The sequence below is a fragment of the Hyaloscypha bicolor genome (assembly GCF_002865645.1).
Source record: "Hyaloscypha bicolor E unplaced genomic scaffold K444scaffold_53, whole genome shotgun sequence".
NCBI lineage: Eukaryota > Fungi > Ascomycota > Leotiomycetes > Helotiales > Hyaloscyphaceae > Hyaloscypha > Hyaloscypha bicolor.
The window spans coordinates 2620104-2645226 of record NW_020194555.1 but is presented as its reverse complement, the minus strand read 5'-3'; the positions used below and the strand labels follow the sequence as shown (position 1 = coordinate 2645226).

General features: G+C 48.0%; 9 protein-coding genes across 9 annotated transcripts; 6 read left to right on the top strand and 3 right to left on the bottom strand.

Annotated features, from left to right (window-relative positions):
• Positions 1-3413: 3413 nt before the first annotated feature.
• Positions 3414-6958, top strand: K444DRAFT_627628 (uncharacterized protein; the record flags this gene model as incomplete). Its single annotated transcript, XM_024882828.1, has 4 exons — positions 3414-3950; positions 3998-4297; positions 4344-4515; positions 4569-6958. 4 exons carry the CDS (start codon positions 3414-3416, stop codon positions 6956-6958), a joined length of 3399 nt encoding a protein of 1132 aa, XP_024739651.1.
• Positions 6959-8016: 1058 nt separating this feature from the next.
• On the bottom strand, positions 8017-13234 carry K444DRAFT_610764 (uncharacterized protein). Its single transcript, XM_024879817.1, has 4 exons — positions 12910-13234; positions 12219-12636; positions 8575-12169; positions 8017-8523 (listed from the first exon to the last, which is right to left on the bottom strand). The coding sequence occupies exons 1-4, from the start codon at positions 13011-13013 to the stop codon at positions 8225-8227; spliced, it is 4416 nt and encodes a 1471-aa protein (XP_024739650.1). The 5' UTR covers positions 13014-13234; the 3' UTR covers positions 8017-8224.
• A 1022-nt stretch (positions 13235-14256) lies between these two features.
• Positions 14257-14979, top strand: K444DRAFT_627626 (uncharacterized protein; the record flags this gene model as incomplete). Its single annotated transcript, XM_024882827.1, has 1 exon — positions 14257-14979. One exon carries the CDS (start codon positions 14257-14259, stop codon positions 14977-14979), a length of 723 nt encoding a protein of 240 aa, XP_024739649.1.
• K444DRAFT_348778 (uncharacterized protein) lies at positions 14963-16043 on the bottom strand. Its single transcript, XM_024872088.1, has 2 exons — positions 15549-16043; positions 14963-15480 (listed from the first exon to the last, which is right to left on the bottom strand). Exons 1-2 carry the CDS (start codon positions 15939-15941, stop codon positions 15151-15153), a joined length of 723 nt encoding a protein of 240 aa, XP_024739648.1. The 5' UTR covers positions 15942-16043; the 3' UTR covers positions 14963-15150.
• Positions 16044-16442: 399 nt separating this feature from the next.
• Positions 16443-17231, top strand: K444DRAFT_348998 (uncharacterized protein). Its single transcript, XM_024872089.1, has one exon. The coding sequence runs from the start codon at positions 16537-16539 to the stop codon at positions 17002-17004; it is 468 nt and encodes a 155-aa protein (XP_024739647.1). The 5' UTR covers positions 16443-16536; the 3' UTR covers positions 17005-17231.
• Positions 17232-17528: 297 nt separating this feature from the next.
• K444DRAFT_610761 (uncharacterized protein) lies at positions 17529-17912 on the top strand. Its single transcript, XM_024879816.1, has 2 exons — positions 17529-17778; positions 17817-17912. Exons 1-2 carry the CDS (start codon positions 17644-17646, stop codon positions 17874-17876), a joined length of 195 nt encoding a protein of 64 aa, XP_024739646.1. The 5' UTR covers positions 17529-17643; the 3' UTR covers positions 17877-17912.
• A 337-nt stretch (positions 17913-18249) lies between these two features.
• Positions 18250-19992, bottom strand: K444DRAFT_610760 (zf-C2HC5-domain-containing protein). The gene has a single exon (XM_024879815.1). The coding sequence runs from the start codon at positions 19905-19907 to the stop codon at positions 18333-18335; it is 1575 nt and encodes a 524-aa protein (XP_024739645.1). The 5' UTR covers positions 19908-19992; the 3' UTR covers positions 18250-18332.
• Positions 19993-20186: 194 nt separating this feature from the next.
• On the top strand, positions 20187-22003 carry K444DRAFT_661818 (PLP-dependent transferase). Its single transcript, XM_024886631.1, has 3 exons — positions 20187-20456; positions 20509-20764; positions 20810-22003. Exons 1-3 carry the CDS (start codon positions 20336-20338, stop codon positions 21885-21887), a joined length of 1455 nt encoding a protein of 484 aa, XP_024739644.1. The 5' UTR covers positions 20187-20335; the 3' UTR covers positions 21888-22003.
• A 1013-nt stretch (positions 22004-23016) lies between these two features.
• Positions 23017-24832, top strand: K444DRAFT_610758 (uncharacterized protein). The gene has a single exon (XM_024879814.1). It carries the CDS (start codon positions 23421-23423, stop codon positions 24789-24791), a length of 1371 nt encoding a protein of 456 aa, XP_024739643.1. The 5' UTR covers positions 23017-23420; the 3' UTR covers positions 24792-24832.
• The last annotated feature ends 291 nt before the right edge of the window (positions 24833-25123 follow it).

Below are 25123 nucleotides of genomic sequence, written 5' to 3'. Positions count from 1 at the left end.
TTAGAGAAAGAAAGGAGGGATCTAAAATTTAGCTTTCTAAGAAGTAAGTAAGTTAAAGACTTATGGTATAAGAGTTCTGGATAAAAGTAACCCGGAAGTAGTAATTAGATATTAGCTTTTAGTATTATTAGTAAAAGTATTAAAGGAGGAGGGGTTTGGAGGAGGGGTTTAGAGAGGTTTGAAAGAAAAGAGGAAGGTTATAAGGTAGTTAGATACTAGCTCTTGGTATTAATAGAAGAAGTATTAAAGGAAGAGAGGTTTGAAAGAGGGGTTCAGAAAAGGGATTCGGAGGAGGGGTTTAGAGAAGTAAGGAGGAGAAGAAAAAGGTTATAAGGCAGTTAAATACTAGCTCTTGGTATTAATAAAGGTATTAATAAAGGTATTAATAAAGGTATTAATAAAGAAGATATTAGTAGAGGGCAGAAGCTCTTAGTATTAATAGTAAAGTCGAAAAAATATAGAAGAAAAATAGAGGTTTTAGAATAAAGATAGAATAGAGTTATAGTTTTATAGAAAATAAAATTACTAGTATGAGATAGTTATATTATTATATAATTCTATATTTACTTTTATTATTTATTAAGAATATATATTTTTTAGAAGAAAGTATTACTTAGAATTTTTAAGCCTCTCTAATTTAATAACTATATATTTAAAAAATAAGAAATAAATATAATTATATATACTAGAATAAGAGAATTCTTCTTATCCAAAAATTATAATTATAGTATTACTAAATATAGAGATATAGAAGTTTATATAATAAGCTATATATAGAAATTTAAGGAAATTTAAATTATTTCGAATTATTTATAATTAGTAAAGTAAATTAGCTAATTATACGGGTCGAGTATAATTTAATTATTATTAGTATATCTTAGCTTTTATGAGTTAGTAAGAGAAAGAATATTTTTATTTTTATTTTTATAACTATAATACCTAAAATTATAATTTTTTTAATATTTAAATATATTTAACCTAGAGCTATTAAATACTAATATTTTCATTTTCAGATATTATTTATTATAAATTTATTCGGATTTAAATAATTATATTAAATATATATTTTTATATCCCAAAAGTAAATAATAAAAACATAGCTATACTAGCTTTAACCTTAGCCTTAACCTTAATCTTAACCTCCTTCCGAAAATAACTTTAATTCCGATATATAATACTATTATTAAAGCTCTCTTTTATTAAAGATATATTAAATATGGCTTTAGGTAATAGCTCTAGTAAAGGCAAAAGTAGTAGAAAAGATAATAAAGCTATAAATAAGCGGAAAGATAATATTTATAATATATCCTCTAAATCCAGACTTTAGTTTATAATATCCTCTCCGTTAATATGTTTAATTAATAAACCTCTCTATTTTTTGACCTTCTCCTTATATATATACACCTTTTCCTTATATATAACCTCCTCTTCCCTCTTCCGTAATAATACTTTTAATCTCCTTATACTATCCGATAATATTTACTAAAGTAGTAAAGCGAATTAATTAATAAGACTAAAGTTAGAGAGAGATAGAGCTATACTAGGGCAGGAAGCTAAAGGAATTAGAGAAAGGCAAAGGTAAATCTGGAGGTAAGCTTGGTATATACTTGCGGAACCGGATCCTCTTAAGCTTATACTACTTATATAATAAGAAGAGACCGAGAGGCCCTTTTAAATACTATATAGTTATAGAAGGCGAATTTAATAGTACTTATATAAATTACAGATATAATAATAACGGTAAAGTCTATACTTTCTATTAACTTAATACTAATTCTACCAAGTCTGGAAAGCCTCGCTCCGTATCTATAAAACCCTTTATACCAAAGCCTTGACTGCCTATAAGATATAGAAAGCAAATACAAAGACAGATATAAGGTCAGAAGGCAATGGGGAAGGAGGTTATAGTAGAGGAGGGTAAGGATACTGGAGGAGAAGGGGACGAAGGAGATATAGATAATTCGAGTAATATAGGTAGTACGGAGGATATAGAGAGTGAGGGAGATGGAGATGTGCCTCGTAATCCATGGGATTTGCCTTACGGACCACGCAAGCTAAGGGGGGGTTAGGAGTAGTCGAGAATAAGGCGTGTATGCTGTACTTTTTTTTTTTTAGTGAGGTGTGGGGGGGGTGGGCGCGAAAATCAGAAAATCAGAAAATCACTTTTCGCTTCTCGGATTTGTCCGCTAGCCCGCTAATGGCCTCAGTAGACAAGGCCATGTCCATCAAAAGAAGCGGAAACCCGAAAAGTGACATAGAGAGGCTTGAGTCACGATGTTTTAGAGAAACGAGAGCATGGGGATGGCGGGAAGACGGTGGTGGCGAAGCGTTGGGCTTTCTTTTAGGCCCCACGGATGCCTGGCTAAGAATCCCACCAGCCCCTGAGTCACAGCGCTGCAACTTCCCAACTACTTTCTTTTACCAACCTCTTTTATCCAAAGCTTCGAGTTTTCATCTAATGCACAGCATCGATTTCATAACTTCTGTTCTTTTCAATCCGAAACATTCTGCAAGCGCGGACCCTTCTCCTTATTCTCAACCGGTCCAAATTTCATTGCTGCTTTTGCCATGACCACCACTTCGTTTTGATATTCTTAAAGGTCCCCTATTTTTTCTGTGCTGAGTTACCTTGCATTACATTTGCGTTGTTGATGGGGGAGTCAATGGGTTCCTTTACAGGGGTCGGTGGAGTGGTGCATTGCGTTGCTAGTTGGTACCTGAGGAGAGGAATAAAGTGAAAATGCATACTTTATCCTCTATGTAATTTATTTGGGCGTGTGGGAAAATGAGAGATGCTAAGGAAGAGAGCAAGAGATGGGCTCGAGTGAGATATTGCAGCCAGATATGCACTTTAGAAGGGAGTGTATTGTAATTCCCTTCCCATGAACTGGAATAGGCCTCCCCGTTGTCAGATCCCCCTCGATGTAATGAATGGGATGTAGTGCGAATTTGGTAGTATGGGATGACTAGGGATTGTTTTGATTATGAAATGAAAGAATTGAGACCTGAGCTCAAAGGAGAGAGGTAAGGGAGGGGCAATAGACGGGAGGATGCTGGCATACAGAAATTGTTGCAAGACAGGAAAGGAAGAGTCTGTCTATGCGTCTCGTAGTCAAGCAGAATCGCCCTTGCAGGAATTTCTTCGATTACCAGCCAGCGGTGATTTGTAGATGATGAATGAGTTTTGGTTTGTGGAGTCTGGGAGCCTCCCGGTTCTTGCTGCCTGCGAGGCTGTGCACCCCGCTCAGCGCATCCTGATGTGGAACTGGAACCACCAACCTCGAGTGCCTCGTCACTGGTATCTCAACCACCCATGACAATATCGAAATCGAAGCGTTTGAAATTCTTTTTTTCCTGTAGAGAGAATGCTCAGATGCAGTGAAAAAATCAGTGAAGCTCCCGATTGATTAGTCATGGGACCGTCCAAGCGCTTCCACTTTTGGAAGACTGGCACCTCTGGAGATTCCAAGGCCGAAGTTGACAAGACTCACACGGAGCAAAATGTGGTCATCCCAAACCACTCGGATACCCTCTGTGAGAACTCGCAGGACCAGCCTATTGAGGGTGCGAAAAGCAAGTCGAGTCCCGAGGACGATCCAACGCGGTTCGGGTTGAAGGTTCTGGTTCCACAGCCAGCTGGGAAAGAGCGATGTGTCGATATCATCGCCATCCATGGCCTGAATGGGCACTATGAGGCAACATGGACGGATCGTACTACAGGTGCCAATTGGCTGAAGGACCCTGAGTTCCTGCGCAAGGACATCCCAAACGCACGAATACAGTCCTTTGGTTACAATTCAGTCTCCTACTTCAGCACGTCCAATGCAAACGTTCGAGACTTCGCTTCGGAGCTCCTAGCATCCATCAAATCGAGTAGGAGGGGCTCCGTGGAGAAGAAAAGACCCATTGTCTTCATCTGCCATAGTCTGGGAGGAATCGTCTTCAAGCAGGTGAACATTCCCTGCTCTTCGAGAGAAAAAAGCTAATCACCTAGCAGGCAGTTGTCCGCGCACACGAGCAAAACGAGCACTACTCGAATATCCTCGAAAACATACGAGGCGTTGCTTTTTTCGGTACACCACACCACGGCTCGGACCTGGCGTTCTGGGACCATGTTGGTACAATGTTGATTCGGGCAGCGACCTTGGGATACTCCACGAATGTACAACTCTCGAAGGATTTGAAGATTGATTCGGAGATGCTAAGGCGTATAACCGAGTCTTTTGCGTACCGAGGCGCACAACTGAAGATCCGAAGCTTCTATGAGACGGAGTTTATGAAGGGACTCAATAGTCTTGTAAGTAGACGGGCAACTCCAGAGACAACTTGACTGACTCGACTAGGTCGTTCAACGGAGCTCATCGATTCTCAATTGGCCGAATGAAATTGATATTGCAGCATCAGCCAATCACTCTTCTATCTGCAAGTTCCCTAGAGTAGGCGACTCACGATATAAGACTGCGTGGCACAATATCGGTGAGATAATCGAAAGAGAAGAAGCACCGGAGAAAATATGTAAGTCACATAAGGACAAGTTTTCTGAGTGAAGACTAAGTCCCACAACCTAGCACTCACCGAAGAAGAACGATCGTGTTTGAGAGAGTTCGATTCCGGCTATGAATCTCATCTCAGCCAAGTCGACGACCCTATTCCCGGAACTTGCGGTTGGATATTGAACCATGAGAAGTGGGTTCAATTCGACTCTACCCCAGCTTCAACTCTCCTCTGGATTACTGCTGATGCTGGATGTGGGAAGTCGGTGGCTGCCAAACACCTATTTGAACACCATAAGAGCAGAAGGAATGTGTGTTATTTCTTCTTCAAAGATGGTTTCGAGTATCAAAACAATGCACAGTCTGCCTTATCTGCCATACTTCACCAGATTTATTGCTTCCAGCCTTCCTTGTTAAAACATGCGATGGCCAAGCATGACACGACCCCGAAACGGACGTTTAAGCAGTTCGCATGCCTGCAGTCAATGTTGATGAGTACCATCGAAGACGAAAGTTTTCGAGATACGCTTTGCATTATCGATGGTCTGGATGAGTGTGAACCAAAGTCCCGGGATCTACTGGTAAAATGTCTAGCGACATATTTCACAATCCCGGTACAATCAAATCCCGGCGGCCAAGGTCCTTTCAAAATGGTCATCCTTAGCAGGCCGGATAACTTGATTCAACGACGACTCCAACTTTTCGGCAAGGATACGACCGAGAAGAATTACCCTGGCCTGCAAAGAAAATCAAGGCTTATGGCTGAGGACGAAGTGATAGCAATAGCAAAGGACATCAACCTATTCATTCGGGCCAAAATTGAAGAGTTCGGACCTAAGTCTGAACTCTCGGAAGACGTTCTAGCAAAAGTTGAGAACAGATTGATTGATGGTGCTGATTTTACTTTCCTTTGGGTATCCTTGGTTGTCAAGCTCCTTGAGGACGCAGAAGTTGACGGGATATCTAAAGAGCAGCTCGAAGCTATCTTACGGACGACTAACTTGGACGATGTATATCGGCGGCTTTTAACAGCAAGGAAGTTCCCTTTGAAAACAAGGAAGATATTATATATCGTCATCGCTGCGGCACGACCTCTCACGTTAGAAGAGATGTGTGTGGCTGTTGAGGTGCATCAAGACTACTACCCACGAGACTCCGAAGGAGCAGGTTCGGATAGAGTTGGGTACTCTACCGCGCTTTCCGCGGCAGACATGCACTCGGCAGGACCTTCACAATCATATGGGAAAGTCCTGGAATTGGAGATCCTGAGCTCGAAGCTTTGCAAACCGTTCGCAAATCACCTGCGGCTCTTATGTGGTCATTTCATTAGAATCCGAGCCAATCGGGTGTATTTAGTCCATCAGACTGCCAAAAAGTTCCTCCTGGACACGCAACCATTGATTGAGTTTGGTCTTGGTCATTATCTTCGGCCTTTTGGATGGAAAATTGAGCGGCCTACAGTCGCTGAGCTCAAGTATTTGAAGCACCAGAACCTGGCAACTCAAGACCAGCCGCCACAATGGGAGCACTCTATCCGACTAGATGTTGCAACGCGTTATCTGCTCCAAGTCTGTGTTGACTACATCCAACTGTTCGACACCAGCAGAGAGGAAGCCTTCAAACTCGGTATGACAGTCTCCAAGTACCTCGAAACGCACAGCGACGAACCGGAGTGGGCATTATTGACCTACGCGTCCGTTTACTGGGTTGAGCATTACCGCGAGCTGCGAAAAGATCTGCGTAATTGTTTCGATTTCATGTTCAACCCCAAGTTTATACGGTTCAAGATTTGGAGCTCGAGATACTTGGGCTGGTCCCGCGAGGACGCAAACCGTTCTCCAAAACACACATCAGGTATGCCCATCAGTGCGCAGCAGATTGTGGATATCGGCAACAAAAGCACCATCGGACCACCGGACATGTACAGCGAGGAAGAAAAGTTCCAACGTATTCTTGACTTCTTCAACCTCGGCGGAGAAGATACTGAGCTCTACGATGAGGAGTATCTCGATGGAGACCACTATTGGAAAGAGACGGCAAAGGCCCAAGATGAGGGATGGGAGGATGACAGCGGCTCTGAATCCCCGGACGACAGACTCAAAGTCTCGATTCCGGATCGTATTCAGCATTTCAGACGACAGCACCGGAACGTCGTCCAGGAGAAAATTAGGGAGAGTTGGGACCCGATGTCCCCGGGCAGTATGAATCCCACGTCTGTCAAGTCACTTGATATGCATTTTAAGAAACAGGGCGATGGGGGTCAAGCTGGGGCTCTGACTGTCAAGAAGGGCGGTTTTGGGACCGGAGAGAGGGAGTGGAAGAGCAGAGGGAGAGAGGAAATTTATGATCGCGAAGGCCGGTCTACGACCGCAGCAAAGGCGTATGGCAGAAATCAGCCACGACGTTCTAGTCTTGAAGGACTAAATGACGAGGAAGATGAGTGGAAAAGTCCCTTGGATTTTTGAATATCTGAATCTGTTGCTGAGATTTATCTTCATTGACTATCTTACCCATTTTCCTTGTCTGGGACATTTCGCTTCTTAAAGATTTGGACTGAGACGGATTCGATTCGACGAGAGTGTTGTCGTTCATGGAACTGCACCCTCAAGATTGCTGTTTGCATCTGCATCGTCATAAACTAGAGTGAAGGACAAGTTTGTCTATGACTCGCGGTGTCTTAGCACAGCCTTGCTAGATATCGTGTTGACACCAACTCCGCAGTAGCTTAGGGCTTGAGGCTGAAGATTCGACAATCCTGGAACAGGGCCGATGTACCCAAAGCCAGAAACATTCCCATGCTCATGGGTTTGCGCTTTCAACCAACGAATCTTCGGATGGGGTGAAGCGAGGATATGTAAGGAATCCAAGGAGTGGTCAACATTCACGATGAGCAGAGACGGAGTTTTAGAATGGAGTGATTTTCTCGACTATAGCGCAACCAATACCCCAGCTATCTGGTCATATCCATCACCCCATGCTCCATTCTCTATCAACAGTCGCTCTGTTTTCATACCCCTTCCGTTTCCTGATACTCTGCCATTTTTCAAGACCTGAAGTGGGGTGGGTACACGGTGACGCCAATGTCACAAGCCAGGGTTGGCTGCGTTTGTCGGACCCCCTCGACTTCATCATCACTGTCTCGAAGCGCATTGGGATCAGCGCCCCATTCTAGGAGTAGCTTAATTGCGTGCAGTCACAACGATGCACTGCAAGCTGCAGGGTGTCACTTTGAGTCCAAACGCAGTTGTCTCGGCTCCCTAGGGCAGCAGCTCGGAGAAGATGCAGAAATTGTCTACAGTGTCTTGATGTTTGAGCCATCGAATGGCCTCCTGCCATTGGGAGTCTTAGAGAAGAGAAGTCAGCATATGAATTGCCCCAGACTTCAAAAAACATCGATTGAACTGGCACATTCATTGTTGTAAGTCCGAGCTTCTGCACTCCAGCTCGCCAGTGAGGCTGGGATCTTGAAGGTGGGTGCTGCACTCGTGGTTTTGCACAGTTGGCCAAGCACATTTTATTTCATCACAGTGTGTCATTGGTAAGTCTAGAGATTTCATAAAACGCTTCTCATTTATATGCTGTACAGTATACAATCCGCATCAGCTGCGGGAGAGAGACCAATGCTTGCTCATGCATATACCCATCCATGAAGATCGCTATGCTAGGTAAAACAGAGCTGTGACGTTGACGCGTCTACTCATACATATTGATACAATGCTCCGATATTGCGTTCATTTCTTGCCTTTCTTCTTGTTGGGGACGACCTTGAAGCCGGCAGGTGTCTCTTCCTTTGGCGGACCTTTCTTGGCAACTTGACTCCAACCCGCTGACATATCACCACCGGTTGACACGCTGCTGACAGGCGCAGTATTGGCTGGTTCAATGATACCCTTTTCGGCTTGCTTACGACGTCGGAGGAATTCTTCTGCGAAGCGGCGACCATCCATTAGCGTAGAGCTACCATAGATGGTATCCGCGATAAGCTCCTCATCTGCAGGAAAATTCAAGAGACCGTTAAAAAAGTTGGTAACTAGGGACCATTAGTAAAAGTGCTTTCGATTACAACAGCATGTGTTCTCACCGTTGATGCCCGTGTTCAAGCCTCTGGTCAACTCTCCCTTAGCCCATTTGGTAAACTCCTCATTAGCAGCATTGATATTGCTCTGCCCAGTTGTAGCACTGCGGACAGTAGGAGCTGGTCGTGGAGCGCGAGAGACTGATGTGGTGGCATTATTTGCACTGCTGACAGACCGAACAGCTTGGGGCGCCGCAACGGACGGACCAGTGGGAATCTTGACTTTACCACCTGCGCCGACTGTAGACCAAGCCGAGCCGCCAAGGGGTTGGCTAGGCGCGGTGGGCTTGCTTGCCAGATCTGCATAACGCTTACCACTAGAGACTCCAGAAGATGTCTGCGCTACTTGGGCAGCAATCTTCTGCTTGCGAAGCTCTTCCTCTCTCTGGATGTCGGCCAAAGTCCTCTTACTGACACTAGCAGCTTGAGTGGTGATAACTGGTTTGGCCCACGCCAATGGTGCGGTTGTGGGCGTTGCCGGTGAAACACCACTACCCCAGGTAGAAGAGGTTGGGAGACCTGGAGCAGGAGCAGCGGGCTGATTCGCAAGCAACCTCATCTCTTGCTCGAGTTGGACACGACGATTGGCTGCCGCGATTTCCTCGGCTTTAGCCATCTTCTTCGCTTCAGCTTCCTGTATTTCCTTCAACGACGGACCCTTCGGACCCTCCGCTGGTTCCTTTGCCCATGGGGCAAGAGATGGTGTTGTGGCTGCCATTTCAGGTGTCTCTGAACGAGATCTTGTGTCCACATTCAGAGCTTCGGGTAGATTAGACCGTCCTCTCTGCGCAGTTGGCGCCGGAAGTGGAGTGTTCGACTCCCTTGGTGGAGGAAATGGCATTGGCAGACCGGAGTTGGCCTTCCCCCATGCGGACTCTGGTTGAACGGCGGTGACGGGTGACTGTTTAGCTGAAGCTGCTTTCTGAACTTGTTGAGTAAGCGAAAGTACCTCGGGAACGACGGCCTTAGGCTCCTCGTCCTGACGAGGTTGGGGCGGCTCATCATATTGTTGGTGTTGTTGCTGAACTTGCTGGGGTGGTCCAATTGGATCATTAGATTGGTCCAACGAAGCTTGAGCGGCTTCGGCAGCATCATGCTCAGCTCTCAACTGGTTGAACTCATGAAGACGGGCTTTAAATCCCTGGGGATCATCCTGCTCCGTCATTGCAGCTTGGCGTTGGGCATCCGGGTGTGTGAAGAGTGAGCCGACTGTTGTGGCCTTTGGCTGGGACGGTTGAGAGCCAGGTGCAGCAGCACCGAAGAGTTGTTGTCGATCCTGGAGACTCAACCGTGCGATGTCTTCCGCGCGAAAATGGTCAGGTGCCATTCCACCAACTTGTGGGGGAGGGACTTGTCTAGGTGGACCGTCGAAGAAGCCGGATACGCCTTGCAAGGGGGGTTGCGGCGGCATGCCGATTGGAGAAGTCATACTTCCAAAGCTTGGCTGGCTTTGCAGACTGTGAGCACTTGAATGATGATGAAGGGCTCCGGGGATTCCGCTCATTTGCATTTGCTTCATACTGACTTGCTGTTGAGCCAAATACTCTCGTTGACGAGCCATTAAGAACTGTTCCTCCTGCTTCCGGCGTTCTAGATTGTTCTGCTGTTCTGCAGTCAAAGTCGTGCCAAAGCTTGGAAAGGCTCCTGCAAATGGAGGTTGGACAGCACCAGGTTGACCTGAGGCGCTTCCAGGACCGGTGGCTGCAGGAGTAAACGGAGCGCCAGCCTGGGTTGTTGGCGGGCCATGGGGAATTCCGATCTGGGGCACAAGGAAAGGCTCTCGGGAGTTTCCAATACGTCGGATCAGTTGACCGAGGGGTTCAAATTCGGCATCCTCGAGCTTCTTCACAGATAGATCAGGCGTGAAGAATGATGCTTTGTACCAATCGTGCATTTCGAGGCCGGACCAAGGTCCTTGTACCATGCCTTGTGGATCGAGGTAGACCCATCTCATCCTATCTGGCATGACCATAACCCGCTGTTGAGCGGTGGGCAGTTGATTAGCTGCGGAATCCGAACTGGCTTGTGACTGTTGATAGTTGGACTGGGCCGTAGTAGCTTGGGAGAATGAAGTGGCTGTCTGTCCAGGAGCGTTGTCAGATGTTGAGAAGGGACCTTGGTTGCGAGAGCTGTCTGTCGGCGGGAACAAGTCTTCAAAGGCATGTCTGCCAGCTCGCATAGGGCTATCAGTATCGCGGGAGGGAGGGAAGGCACTTCTGCCAATAGCCCCATATGCGCTGCTATGCCTGAGGTCCCCACCCTCTGCTGTGTTTTCCGCATCAACATTCTGCATTTGTGCTTGCATGGCTGCAGGGAATAGAGATCCGAGTTTACTGCCACGGCCGGCTGTGCCAGTCCCAGAGAGATTACTACCTTGACCTTGCCCGAAAACACCCCCTAGACCACTCAAGGATGGAGATTGAAGATCGCCCATGGGTCCAAAGATAGAGTTCCCAAACGGCGCGGAGGAGAAGGCAGGTCGATTCTCACGATCAGGAGTCCCGATGGGATTACCGCCTGTTGGCCATCCGCCCATGCTGCCAAGCCCAGCACCAACGGAAGAGAGGCCGCCCAAAGTAGGAAATCCTTTAGAAGCACCGGCGCTGGATGTTTGACTGCGATCGCTTCCGTCAAAACCCGCGTTGGCGAAGCCGCGAGGCAAGTTCCCAAATGTATTAGGATGCTCAGGAATACCGCCGAGTCCTTGAACTCGACTATGTTGCATGGATTCGCCGTCATAGCTATCATTGTCTCCATCATTTCTATCCTCAGGTGGACTGCGATAGGGGTTGGTATCGGCGGGACTGAGAGGTTCATGCTCATCATGACGGCCTTGGGGAGTCTGGTGACTCTGTCCACGTTGAGGAGCGTCACGAAAGCTTGGCATGTCAGACATTCCAAAGTCGCTGGGCGCTGCTCTCATAGGAGTATCTAATCCAGGAGCCCTACGTTGCGAGTTTTGTGGCGGGCTTGTGTCTTGGCCACCGCCTAAAGCAGCACTTCCAGTAGGGGTATCATCGGAAAATGGGTCGGTATCTGTACGCTGTCTAGGTCTCCATGGTCTCTCAGCAGCCTTCGACATGTCCTCTGTGCTTTCCTTTGGCATCAAAGACGCCAAGCGGCTTTCACGCGTTGGCAATCCCGGCCGCTTTTCCATGGGAGTTGGGTTTGTAGAAGATCCGCCGAGAGCGAAACTTCCAAATGTTCCCATGGTTCCATCACGACCCCACGGCGAAGTTGGGCCATTGCCCAATGCACTCCCAGCTGTGTTGCTACGCATTAAACCACCAAATGGCAAATTGCTCTTCGAATCTTCAACTCGATCGTCTTGGCTGTCTTTTGATTCGTTGAGCTTGCGAGTGAAAAAGGGGGAGGGCTCATCCCTGGAAAATCGGCTTGCGCCTGGAGAGGCCAGAGATATGGAGTCACTGGTTTGCTGTCGGCGCGTGCCTGGTCTGCTCGATGCGGGAGACGAAAGGTATGGGGCTGGGCCCTGCGAAAAGGAAGTCTTGCGACCGTTCATGCCCCCTGGGGCATTAGGATCTTTGTTCGAGCTCTGTGGCGGAGGTTTCATTGGAGAGTTAACATCGCCAGAGAATATCTATTCGGAGTCAGTTGGATAGCGGTGGGAGACAGGTTGGTGGGCCTACAAGTTTCTCCTCTTCTGACATTTCCTCTAGACAAATTGGTTGAATATTACCCTTTGGCTCCCAGGCAATATTAGGACCCTGAGCATCTCTACCATCGCTGCTCTTTCCCCAACTGCTTCGACCATTTGCTCCGTTCGATTGTTTAGGGTCCCAGCCATTTTCAAAGAGGTGCGAGATATCTCCGTTTGATACCCCCGACTCCATTTGAGCCTTGTAAATGTCTATTAGTTGATTCTTAGAGTAGCGAAACTCTGTAGAGTGATCGTAGGTGGAGGTCGACGGTTGATATGATGCAAGGGTCTCCGCACTTGGTGTTGGAAGTGGTGGTTCCCCTTGAGAAGCGGGTTGCGCCACTGGGGTTGTAGAGGACCGTCGTAGGGTTACGGTGCCATTAGAAGGCCTATTTTCTCTGCGCGCCCTGTTTCGTGAGGGTCTCGCGTTAGTGATGTAATCTTCAATAGTTGTCCTCGGTGGAGGGGGCACAGGGCCAGTATTCCCACCAAGGCCGGGCATCTTGGTTGTGTGTTGCCAAATGCAGAACTCCAGAAATGAATCCTGGCAACTCCACTTCTGCAGGTCCAAGCAGAAATGCAAGAATCGGGAAACTCGGCACAACTTCGATTAGGCAACGATCGAGACCAGTGCAATATTTTGGAAAGAAGTGAACATTATGGTTCAGGATCGTACGTACCAGTCCCCGCTACCTCGTCCGTCACCCCTCGCACTCCGGGGATCGCGACTCGAACCTTGGCCTGCCGCAGCAGATGCAAAGCTAGAGGGCATGTGTGAAGGCATAATTGATCGCTGGCTTGCTAGAGATAACACAGAGAACTCTTGCCGCAACAGAGAAGGAGTCGCGTGAACAAAGACGCGAGAAGCTTTTGCTTAGTAAGGATTTCAGGTGGACTGTCGGATCTGGACGGCTTCGAAATCAAGCCTGGGATTGCGCGCGAGTGTATGTTGAATAGTGGTAACGTAGTAACGTAGGTGTAGAGGTGGTGGTGGTGATCAACGAGAGGTTCGAGGCAAAGTTGAGAACTTCCAGGAGCACCAAGCTCACACACTTCTTTTTGCGATGCTAACGCTCGTTTAGGTAAAGCGGCAGGCACGATCGGACTTCTCATCTCATCTCATCGTCAACTAGACGAACGTCACTTCGTAACGTTGTTCACGTTCATTGCTTTCACAATACACTCGACTGCTTTGATTATATCCTCACTTCACGCGTAGCAATATCCAGAGTCAACTTTTGAGAATGGGGGCTCATCAGGTGCTGACGAGGAGACGCGCTAGTACCTCGCATTATCGCACAGGACTGTCAGGCCAAGGAGACAGGGGTCGATGTGTCTTCATTTATCTTCACTTGCCCTGACTGCCATTCAGAGCAATATCTCAAGGCCTCCGAGTCCGCCGGGACTGAACAGACGGGTTCCAATCATGCATGTTTTCCGACCCAAAGGTGGAGAAGGTTTGCCATGGCGGATGACAAGGCCCTATCTTTAATTGTTTGCTGCATAGTTGCCTCAATTTAACCACTTTCAGACACATCTGCATGTTTGAGGCGGCAATCTGTTCCCGCATTGGACTTCTTTGGCTTGCCAGCGCAGCATGGAGGTACCACTGAACCTGTGATGTATCGCAGTCACACAGCTCTTCAACCTGACGCGTCAAAGAGATGACAGCCTGTGTAAGCTTCCAGAGCAGGCAAACATTTTCTTTCTCCGTATTGATTAGCCACCTATGAACATAACAAGTCTGGTGGGAGGTTCACATTACACATGTTGTTGGCAGTTCATTCTAGCCGTCTGTGTTTGTACCTTGCCACCATGGATTCTTGTCCTTCCCGATATCCTTATTAAGATCCTTTGCTCTCATATTCTGCTTTCCACTCGATCGTTCGAGAAAAAAAAATTTCGGTCACATTGTTTGTCCTACATCTATCTCACCACTTTACAACATTCCAGATCCTTCATTGTACGGCGCTACCAAACGCATGTAGGCCCTATGCTTGCCGCTCCAGAGCTCTCATCTTCAAAACATGTTCTCAGATCGATCCAGTCATTACCACCCAGGTAACGGGTTCCATTCCCGCGGTGGCCGTTCTCACGGACTTGGTAGTTTAGGGTGTTCAGGGGGACGGTTCGATGACATGATGTTCGGTGGTCGATCATCCCTTTTGGGTCGAAACAGGGGTGGCAGAGGCATGGGATTTGGTCGAGAAGGAGGTACCCGATTTGACGATACGCCCATGCTTCGACGAAGACGAGGATCGATGAGCGAACTCATGGATGGGATTGGAGGTTTGAATCTCGGTGGTGGTGGACGAAGCCCACTGGGATCTCGTGGTGCATCTTTGTTTGCCGGAAGATCGCCTTTGGATGATGACCCGTTCGGTGGTTTGGGTGGCCGTCGTGGAGGGTTACACGGGCGGGGTATGGGGATGGGTATGGATGGCCTTGGCTCTCGAGACAGCCTTCTCGGAGGAAGAGCAGGATTGCTAGGAGGAGGTGGTCTTCTCGGAGGAGGCTCACGGGCATCATCCAGAGCTGGAAGCATCTTTGACTTGCAGGCCCTCGATCGGCCCCGAATGCCGTATGGGCCTCTTCCCCGCCTTTCCAACTATCGTTCGCCTTACGTCGAGGATTACTTCAGCGAAATTGACTCCAACGAATTACTTCTCAGGGAAGAAATGGAGCGAATGGAGCGAATGGGCCTTGGCGGCTTTTGGTTCGATGATCCGTACGAGGGTCTTATTTGGTGAGGTGGCTCTGAATGATGTGTTAAAATTTTGATTTCGGGCAGGGAAATGTTACATTTTGTTTAGAATTCTCGCAATAATGTTCTCCCCATCAATTCCTGTACATGAATAAGCAAGTTCCTCGATCGACCCCTCCCATAGCGTGTCCAAATAACGTATAAAGCTGCATCAGATCTACTCCTTCCCATTCTCCCCCCTCGCCCTCAAATCCCCAGTAAACAGCACCAAATACGTCGATAGCAGCCCCAGCGCCAACCAATTGGCCCACAACGACGCCATGTTCCCACACTCTCTCCCTCCACTCCACACATCCCTGATAACATACAACTCCCCCAGCATCCCGGCCACCAACTGCAAAGTCCCCGTCCAAGGAAGCATATCCGAGAAAATAGCTGCTCCGCCAAAGTAGGCATACATAAATGCGTGGTGCATCGTGTTGAGTCCGGCGAAGATCTTCCATCCTGCTGGGTAGAGTAGGACACGTGCATAGGTGAGGTACATTGTCTGTGACGTTATAAGTACAATCGCGGCGACCGGTTTGGATTCGAATGGGAATAATTGAGCACACCCACAGTGAAATGATGAATCGCAAAATGTGCATTAACCACCCCTCCCGCAGCAAGGACGTTGAAGATATCCACATACTCATATATCTTCGACGCATGGTAAAAGTATCTCAGCTTTCTGTCAAACTCTGATGAGGAAGATGAACAGATCAGGGCCGTGATTGAAGGATCTGATGAGCGTAATATTTCGTCCCATGTTGAAGCTGTGACACTCATGCACAGGAAGAGTGAGAAGATTGAATATGCGTAGCTGTTGTATTTTATCACCTTTGGTGCATAGGGGATTGGGCCATTTTTCCTGACGCGTGAGATTATTGCACGTGCGAGGATGAAGGAGAGGATGCTGGTTGAGACTAATGCAGTAGGGGAAGCGAGGAGGCTTTCTAGTGTGGATGACATTAGGTCGCTAGAGAGAGAAGACAAAACCGAATCTGCTTCCCTTTAAGTACCTTGTTATGAAAGTCCGAAGGTTGAGTCATTCGGTGTGATTGATATAAAATCACGTGGTTATCACGTGGTATGTTCATCTCTTGGACAGAAGAAAGGAGCTTCTTTGCACAGGTAGCTAGAGAATCAAGAAATGTAAAGCTCGAACTTTGAGATATGCATGTGGAAAATACCGAAAGCTTACTGAACAACTGGAATGCCTCAACTCGCGGGAGTGTTTCGTGCTTTTCCTTTGCTTGCCAAGACACGAATTCAAAATGTCGTTCTTGCCATTTCAGAAATTTCACAAGACACCCTTCATCTCCAACAGAGTGTGTACCAAGTTTGTGTCCTCTCCCAGCTGTTATACTCTGCCTTTGATAATATTTTGCCTCGTTTCATGCCGAGTTACCGACTTGCCTATTGGCTTTGTGCAAGTTGTAGGGAGTTGCGATCGAGACAAGTAACTCGATTGCGTCAAGAGCTCGTTGAAGAATAGAACAGGATGGAAATTTTGCTGGATTGGTAACGCTTCATTGCAACGCAAAAGGATGATTCTTGAAAGAGTATGGAGAATGTTCTGTTAGGGCTGTGTAGCTGCTTCGCCACAAGGCACTCTGCAGCTCAACGATGGTGGCGCACTACACTGGCAACGACTCCTCCACCGCCTCGCACAAGCTCGCAACTCCCAATCCTCGGCATCGGAATCGCTGCAGAGGCTCTCGGCGGGTCCGGGGACTCGCAATCCACTCGCCATACGTCAGAAGGCTCAGCCTTCCGTGAATGTCTCGGTTCAGGTTCATGGAAGCTCAAGTGCTCGCCATCAGAACATCACAGCCACAGCCCCATGATGCGCAACGGCACATGGCCCTCTGATTCGCGACAGCGCAACCTTCATCACCCGGACTTTGCAAGCATCCATTCACGAAGCTCCAGTGTCATTTGGTGGGAGTCTGACCTGCAGGTGCGAGATGCCAGGCCTGCCGTTCTGATTAGGTGGGAAACGAAGAGCTCGCCAGCCCCTCTTCCCCACTGAAGCACGTAAGTCAGCACAGCACACATTCACTGAGGACAGCCGTGGCAAGGTATTTAATCTCCCATCTGTCGTCTCTCGTACCCTTCTCCTCCCCTCTTCATCAACATCAGAACCTTTGTGACTTTCCACATCACATCACCACACAGTACAGACATCATGTCGAACAACGACTACTACGCAGGCCAGCCTCAACAACCACCTTACGGTCAACAACAATACCCTCCTCAAGGACAATATCCTCCTCAATCCCAATATCCTTCCGCCCCGAATTACACACAACAGCAGGGTGGCTATCAAAATCAATACCCGCCTCAGCCGAATTACGGAGGTCATTCTCCGGCACACTCCCCAGCTCCGCATCAACAGCAACCTCCATACCAACAACAAGGTTCTCCATACCCTCAGCAGGGTCAGGCACCATACCAACCTCCATCCCCTCAACCTCCGTACGGAGCCGCACAAGCTTATCCCAACCAACCTCCGTACAACGACGACCGTGCCGGTTACGGCCCTGATGGCGCACCAGGCCCTGACGGAGAGAAGGGCCTTGGAGCAACGCTAATTGGAGGAGCAAGCGGCGGGTTTCTCGGGCACAAAGTGTAAGGAGCCTTTTTATTTATCTCATACTCCAAGCTTCCTATGCCACTGGCCGGGAGGATTTCAGTGTCCCGGCTCGTTCCTGGCTTCCTAAAGAAATATGTGCTAATTTGTTCTAGTGGTGGTGGAGCACTAGGTACAGTGTTAGGTTCAGTTGTGGGTGCGATCGGAGCCAACGTATTGGAAGGTAAGCTTATATCTCCTCAGCTCCCGAGCTCCAAAATCAGGAAAAGCCCATACTAACTTGGAGGATAAGGGAAGCACAAGAAGCATAAGGAAGAGAAGAAGTATGAGCACTCGGTGCAGGGGAGCCAATATGGTGGACAGCAGCCAGGTCTCTACCCCGGATATGCTGAAAGTGACTCTGGAAGTCATCACGGACATCACCACCACCATCATCACAGACACCACTCGAGATCAAGAAGCCGGTCTCGCGGACTGGATGGTGATAGTGATTAGATGATGTATTTTGGATACGTGGGAGATTAGGGACTGAATGATCGAGGATACTTGGGAACCTTCGGATTCGGATATAGGGGACAGGATTTGTTTTGATACTACGGCTGGCAGGGTTATGTTTTTGGGCTTTTGATGCCTTGCATTTTATCGAGGACTGGAAGTGCTTCGACTTTTATGAATAATGATATTGGAAATGATATCACTGCTCTCCAGAATATTTTGAACCATCCTTTGCAAGTGACCGCATCTTTATTCTTCTATAAAATCGCAGGCTAACCACAAGCGGGCTCTTCTTGCTCTATTCTATCAGACGTTCCACCAAACACCCCGCCGTCTAATATGATTGCCTCATTATCCTCTAAACTATCCTGTACTCTCCTCCAAGTTTTCTTTCTAATCTCTGATGTCTCTGTATCCGGTTCCTTCCCCCTTCCACTATTGTAGATAGGCTTGATCAAACCCCCCAGCAGTGGATTCCGACTAAAAGTCCCACCCCCTTTATTCCCACTAACATCACTAAACGGCAGCTCCTCAACCCCCTCCTCATCACTCTCCGCCACCTTAGGCTTCTCCCTCTCCACAGGCGCCACACCCATCCTCTTAACCACCTTCCCCTTCTCAAACCCAATACTCAACACTGTCTTCCTTTTCTCATACTCCGGTCTAGCGTTCCACTCCTGCTCAGCCAGCACGTTTTGCTGCCTCTTCAACTGCCTCGCCCTCTCAGCGGGACTAGCCCACATATTAACCCCCGCCATAACCGGCGTCTCAAAATCCGCCGCCTCATCCCTCACCGTCGTCCTCTTCGCATTCTGCGCCTGAAAACTCAGTAACTTGTCCCTATGCTCCTTCGCCTTCAGCTCCGCAGGACTCATATCCATATTCCTTGGTGCCGTAAACGGAGCAGGCTTCTTCGAAACCTCTGCCCGCCGGTTCCCAGCATTGTCTAACAGCATCTTCTCCCTCCCTCGCTCCTCTCGTAGTTCTCTAATCATACCCTGAACTTCGACCGCACTGAGCAGAGGTTCCCCGCAGAATGTACAGGGCCCAAGACCCTCTTTCACACAAATCACTTTCCCGCAATTCAAACAGTTCGGCGCAGCAGTAAGCAGCGGATGTCTTGAACCAATGCAATTACATGCCCTTTGTGCTGCAGGCAGGAGGAGACTGCTATTCGTGCTTATCTCCAGACTTCGAATCGCGGCATCGAGCTCAGAGAGCACGGTTGAGGCCCCGTGCATCGACGTCCCGCCGGTGATGTTCACTTTTGTTTTCGAGGCTGAGGGGGCGGGAGACGAGGTTCGGAAGGTAGGATTCGATTTTGAGGTCTTGAAGTCGGAGATTAGGGGTCCTGCTGCGGAGGGGGGTGGTTTGGGGGTGGGGGCTTGGATCGCGACGGGTTTGGGTTGCAAGGTGAAGGCATTGTTGGGTTGCGTGGGAGGTCTTGAGGTTGAAGCTGAAGTTGATGGAATGGGTTTCTTGGTTATGTAGTCATCGTCTGAGTTCTTCTTGATGTATGCTGTGCCCTGCGCGGCGTAGGTATCTTGTATCTGTCGAGGTGCGGGGGTGTGGAGGGGAGCTTTCTTTTTGGCTGGTTTGCGGGTGCTCCTGGGAACTCCCGAGGTCTCGTTCGATGCTGGAGTAGCTTGTGACTTCGAGGTAGAGGCAAGGTCTTGTCGGCGGGAGTTGAAGGAGGAGATAAACTCTATCGATTGCGGTGATTCGCCCAGAAGGTTGTTGAAGTGATCGGCTGCATCCTGCTTCGACAATGTTGCTGCGTAGTCCAATACTTGCTGCAGGTCGGGCTCCGGTAGAGGAAGAAGCTTTGATAGCTGCGCGAGAGACATCGTGGGTACTTGCACGGTAAGTGCGTTCTCGCAGGTCGATTTGCCAATTCTATCACTGTCGTTTTTGGAGATATCCAATACGTACAGTTTCTTTGGTTGGAGCTTCGGATGCGTCATCCTTGAACCTATGCAAGCCGACGGACGTCGACTCGACAGAGCTTCTTTGAGCCACTCAACAAGTCCGGTTAGTTGAACAAAGCTACTTTCCGCCCTTCTTTTGACATTTTCTCCGATCTCGCAGGATATTTGTAATTGACTTCCTTCTGTATCATACTATATCGAGAGCGAAAAGACTGGGCGTTTACTTATCAGACTTGGGTCTGGTTTCCCATTATCCCCATCTCTCAACTTCTCAAGCTTCAAATAGAAGTCTAGATATCTCCGTTTTTTTAACGCATTCATTTCAATTCCTCTTATACTCAACCACAATGGGAGAGGTTTTAAATATCAAGTTGGAGGAAGTTTCCCTTAACAATGAACGAACCCCATTTGGCAAAGAGATGCTGAAACATTTTCTCTTCGATCCCGACTACAAAAATCTCAATCAGGGTATTTTCCCACATTCAATCGGCTCCAACCGGTAATTGACACTCATTGCTAGGCTCCTTTGGTTCCTTCCCCCGTGTTGTCCGCGAGAAGCAGCAACAGTACCAGAGAGCTTGCGAACTCAGACCAGACCCATTCATCCGCTATGAACATCCAAAGCTTCTTGACGAGTCTCGAGCAGCATTAGCAAAGGTTCTCAATGCCCCACTCTCCACAGTGGTATGTGTACCCAACGCTACAACGGGAGTTAATACTATCATTCGAAATATCGTCTGGAATGCGGATAGAAAGGATGAGGTTCTTTACTTCTCGTATGCACAATCCAGATAAAAGAGAGTTTTTCTGACCAAATCTAGAACTGCTTATTGCTCGTGTTCCAATACCATTGACTACAACTCTGAAGTCCACCCAAACCTGGTGGGATCTCGAGAGATCAGTCTCACTTATCCAATCGAAGACGAGGATCTCTTAAAGATGTTCAAAGACGCCATCAAAGCTTCCAGAGCCAGTGGCAAGAGACCTCGCCTTGCAATGTTCGACACCGTATCATCGCTTCCCGGGGTACGAATGCCATTTGAAAGCCTGACTGCCATTTGCAAGCAAGAAGGCATATTCTCTCTTATCGACGGAGCACACGGCATTGGGCTTCTTCCTCTCGACTTATCAGCCCTGGACCCAGATTTCTTCACTTCTAATACTCACAAATGGTTCTTCGTGCCTCGAGGATGTGCAGTTCTGTATGTCCCGGAGAGAAATCAGCATCTGATCCGATCTTCTCTTCCCACCTCTGATGGATTTGTCTCGAAAACTGGAATGGCATCCAGAAATCCTCTTCCTCCAAGTTCCAAGAGCGAATTCGTGAACACTTTCGAGTTCGTTGGCACGCTCGATAATGCCAATTACCTCGTGATTCCTGAAGCTATCGAGTTCCGGGAGAAGGTATGTGGTGGTGAGAAAGCTATCATGGAATACTGTGTCCACTTGGCCAAGGACGGTGGGAAAGCTGCTGCGAAGATACTGGGAACCAGCATCATGGACAACAGCACAGAGACATTGACAAAGGGCTGCGGCATGGTGAACATTCTCCTCCCGTTGGAGATAAGTCCCACCAAGGTTCATGGCAAAAATTGCATTGATCCTAGAAATCGGACGGTTGCTACGGAGTGGATGCAGGAGACACTGATTGCAGATTTCAAGACCTTCATTCCCATCTACCTTTTTCAGGAGAAATGGTGGGCTCGGTTGAGTGCTCAGATATATCTGGAGCTCGTTGATTTTGAGTGGGCCGGGAAGGCCCTAAAGGCAATTTGTGAGAGAGCTGGGAAAGGAGAGTTTCTCAAGGCCGAGAAGAAAGTTAAAAAAATGGGGGAGGTGGTGGGAGGTGGTGGGGAGCATGGGCCACGAACTAGGCCAGAGCTCGAGTGTAAACTCTAACGATATTTGCAAAGTTTACAAAGAAGTCGGTTCAGTGAAATTCTCCAAAAGCTCACAGATACTCTTTTGTTATTATGCAGTCTGACCTGATCTATTTCTGCTTCTCTTGGTCATGGAAACTTTCAACCTCCTAGGTAATCACGTGCCTCGACGTCACCCTTAAAAATACCCCGCCTTGGCGAATTTTCTTCTTCAATCTCAACAGGATGCAGGAGGTCTTGATATTCTCACCAAGTAGCTTCATGAGAACGTCAAACTGCTAGATCATTCCAATGAGGATTCTGCGACTGCGGGGAAACGAAATCCAGCGTTTCGCATTGCTGGGTTGTCCTCGTGTTCTTGTGGATGAAGAGCAGAGCAGAATCAATACCACAAATATGGGATATTTCCTATTGTTCCTCCTGGGGTATGCCGGTCTCCTCGCCCAACGCTCTTGGCCTTCAGCATATACGAGGTTCAAAGTGGCGTTTCCAGCCACAGCCTTACATAGCTCATACGTTCCGCACTACGGAAATCTAGAATTTCCTCTCTCAGGATCCAAAGCCAAGTCCGGCACTAGCACCAGTGGTTGTCCAAATTGATGGCGCACGCTCAATTTAGCGAGAAATCCCCACCAAAATCCAACGAAAGTCACCTACTTTAAGAAATTGTAAAACTGTAACGCAAGGCATAAGAAATTCAGTTCTTGGAAGAATAATAGAATTTTTCTTCTTAATTTATTTGGGTTAAATTAATTCCAGAGTTCGAGCAATCTTATAAAGTAAAACTATAGCCTAATAACTAAGCAATATTGCGCTAGAATTTTATGATTAGAATATAATTCTAGCATAAAACCATCTTATTAAAGTCATTACCAGGCATCGAAATACATGTCATCTTTGATTTGGTATTATTTTATAAGATGATTACGTATTTGTAATGTTGCAAAGATAGGGGCTTTTTGGTAGTGTGTCCGGTCCGTGCGCCATCAATTCGGACAACCACTGGTGTAGGAGTCGACGGTGCAACTGCACGCTCACGGTGACCAATCCTCACGATGGTACCTGACTCTTTACGGATCTAACTTGCAGTAGATCTCTGCCAGAGATGCCACAGATGCCACATTAGATAATCTCGAACCCTAAATTTGGGTGCTTGACCCATCCTGCGCTGTTGGAGTCCTGCTCGATTGGTTCAAAAACCCCAGGTAAAGTCCTAAAGCCCTTCATTGGGATGACTCTCTTAATTTTGGGGCATTGATTATGCAGATTGATTGGCGCATACAGGCCGTAGCTTTCCAAACGGCCTCCAAGGTGGAGTGCTAGACATCGCGTGCATGAGCTTCACTCGCACAAGTCTTCCGGTGTAGTGCTTCGGACCCTCTTCCCGCTAACACCTCTGCCACCTAAACTCAACTTATATTTTAAAGACGATGTGGGTCAAACTTAATAATCTCTCGTGGTCTGCAGGAAGTTGGGGGTTTGTTCGTTCCCTCTCTCGATCCGCCGAGTCTTGCTTCTGCTCCGAGGAACTTGGAGTGTCCCATCCTTGAAAATGTTCCAATCGAGCAGACGTCCACAGCCAGAGTTGCCGCCAGCATGCCGCCCAGATGACCCACGAAAAGAATCGAATTGGAGGCCTGCTCTGCGGAGAATCAGACGCGGCATATTCTCTCGTAAAGGAACCCCCCAACCTGCTATAATCTCTCCCAATCCATCGTTGCTGCTCAACGAAGTCAACCAACAACGCTTGAACCAGCGAACTTGGCAGTCGACGGAGGGGGGAGAGACAAGAAATCCAACGTATAAGCATTTCAGAAAGGAGTCCCAAACCGCACCTCCCCCGGAACGTCGGCAGACTCCACGAGAACTGAACGACTCCAAGGGATATAACTTCTTCAAGCGGAAGTTAATAAAGTCAAAGAGACATAAGAAAGGAAGCAAGGAAGATGTCCAGCCCCATCAGCATAAAAGAAGGCACACCGATTTAGCAAGGCCAATTTCCACCGTCTATGTGCCAACACGGAAGTCAGTGGAACGAGAACCCTTACTGCAAAGACCCTCGACCGCCGCTTATATACCCCAACATGCTGCAGCCGACTTTAAGCGGATGAGCAACTATGGACCCCAACTCGAGAGGTATGCCTCCTTGGACGAGGAGATACGCAGTGCTTCACTCCAGCCTGGCCATCCAGTCACGGTTCGGCCAGTTGCCTTCGAGCCTGACGGCGAATCGGGCGACTACCAGAACTTCGTCGCACAATCAAGAGCCGAAGCAGCGAGAACCTACGAGTCCTCTGGCCTCCGCTCACCGAGCAAGATCCTTCCACCCCATACAGCGGAAATCATGGGTGAGATTGAGGCGAGCTATCACGCGGCGATACCAGACCGTCCTCGCCCTACCACCTCAGCATCTAAACACGTGAGCGGGAGTGGGAGTTTCTTCGAGAAGGTTGGGGAATATTATAAGCCAAGTGAGTCGGGGGTGGGTATGAAGGAGACAGAGGGAAACCAGGATGCTACTTTGAGGGATCAGCCGGTTTCTGTGGGAAGACGAGCGTCAGGGCGATCAACAACATCCAGGCCAGTCAGCAGAAGTGAAAGTTTCTTAAGGGGTGTTGGGGAGTATATCAAGCCCAGCAATCCTGATCATCACCCGGGAGGAGCGAACAATTCACGGACTGGTCCGACAGGACTCCCTACTTCCGGCGATGTGGAGAGACAAGCAACACGTTGGTCGATGATGAGTGGGGCTTCGCGGAGATCGTTGTCGCAAGAACGGGATTGGGAAAGAGATAGAATGGCGGTGCGAGCCTCGTGGACGAGTGATAGTAATTTTGGGAGAGGAACGAGCTCGAAAATACCAACTTCACCGGGCTTGGACAGGTACAATCGAGGTGTGAGGAAGGGACTGTATTGGCGATAGATAAAATTCACGATAATAAATGACGAGTACTTGATATCTCACGCCAGGTTATTTGCTAGCGCAGTGCGATGTCCTTGATGTTTGGATATTGATATTTATTTGTTAAGCGAGCTTCTCAAAACAAAAAAAACAAAAAAAGGTTCGTCCTTTGAAGTGTTTTCCATAATTTAAATACGTTTTGACACGCATCTCCATCTCTTTTATTGCTGCTTTGTCTTTGTACGCGATACGCCAAACAAAAGAATTAAACGGCAAAACCTTGCCACCTTCCCAAACTCCGAGGAGCAGGGCTGGTGGTCTTATAAGGGAAAACCAGAAGAACTGAGTTTTTT

Coding starts and splice junctions, on each gene's coding strand:
- K444DRAFT_610758 (XM_024879814.1), top strand. CDS start 23,421: ATGTTCCAATCGAGCAGACGTCCACAGCCAGAGTTGCCGCCAGCATGC.
- K444DRAFT_610761 (XM_024879816.1), top strand. CDS start 17,644: ATGCCACTGGCCGGGAGGATTTCAGTGTCCCGGCTCGTTCCTGGCTTC. Junction 17,779..17,816: donor TGGGTGCGATCGGAGCCAAC/GTATTGGAAGGT, acceptor TCAGCTCCCGAG/CTCCAAAATCAGGAAAAGCC.
- K444DRAFT_661818 (XM_024886631.1), top strand. CDS start 20,336: ATGGGAGAGGTTTTAAATATCAAGTTGGAGGAAGTTTCCCTTAACAAT. Junction 20,457..20,508: donor CTACAAAAATCTCAATCAGG/GTATTTTCCCAC, acceptor ACTCATTGCTAG/GCTCCTTTGGTTCCTTCCCC. Junction 20,765..20,809: donor GATGAGGTTCTTTACTTCTC/GTATGCACAATC, acceptor GACCAAATCTAG/AACTGCTTATTGCTCGTGTT.
- K444DRAFT_348778 (XM_024872088.1), bottom strand. CDS start 15,941: ATGTCATCCACACTAGAAAGCCTCCTCGCTTCCCCTACTGCATTAGTC. Junction 15,481..15,548: donor TTGCGATTCATCATTTCACT/GTGGGTGTGCTC, acceptor ATAACGTCACAG/ACAATGTACCTCACCTATGC.
- K444DRAFT_610764 (XM_024879817.1), bottom strand. CDS start 13,013: ATGCCTTCACACATGCCCTCTAGCTTTGCATCTGCTGCGGCAGGCCAA. Junction 12,637..12,909: donor GGACGAGGTAGCGGGGACTG/GTACGTACGATC, acceptor CTCACGAAACAG/GGCGCGCAGAGAAAATAGGC. Junction 12,170..12,218: donor TGTCAGAAGAGGAGAAACTT/GTAGGCCCACCA, acceptor GACTCCGAATAG/ATATTCTCTGGCGATGTTAA.
- K444DRAFT_610760 (XM_024879815.1), bottom strand. CDS start 19,907: ATGTCTCTCGCGCAGCTATCAAAGCTTCTTCCTCTACCGGAGCCCGAC.
- K444DRAFT_348998 (XM_024872089.1), top strand. CDS start 16,537: ATGGAGAATGTTCTGTTAGGGCTGTGTAGCTGCTTCGCCACAAGGCAC.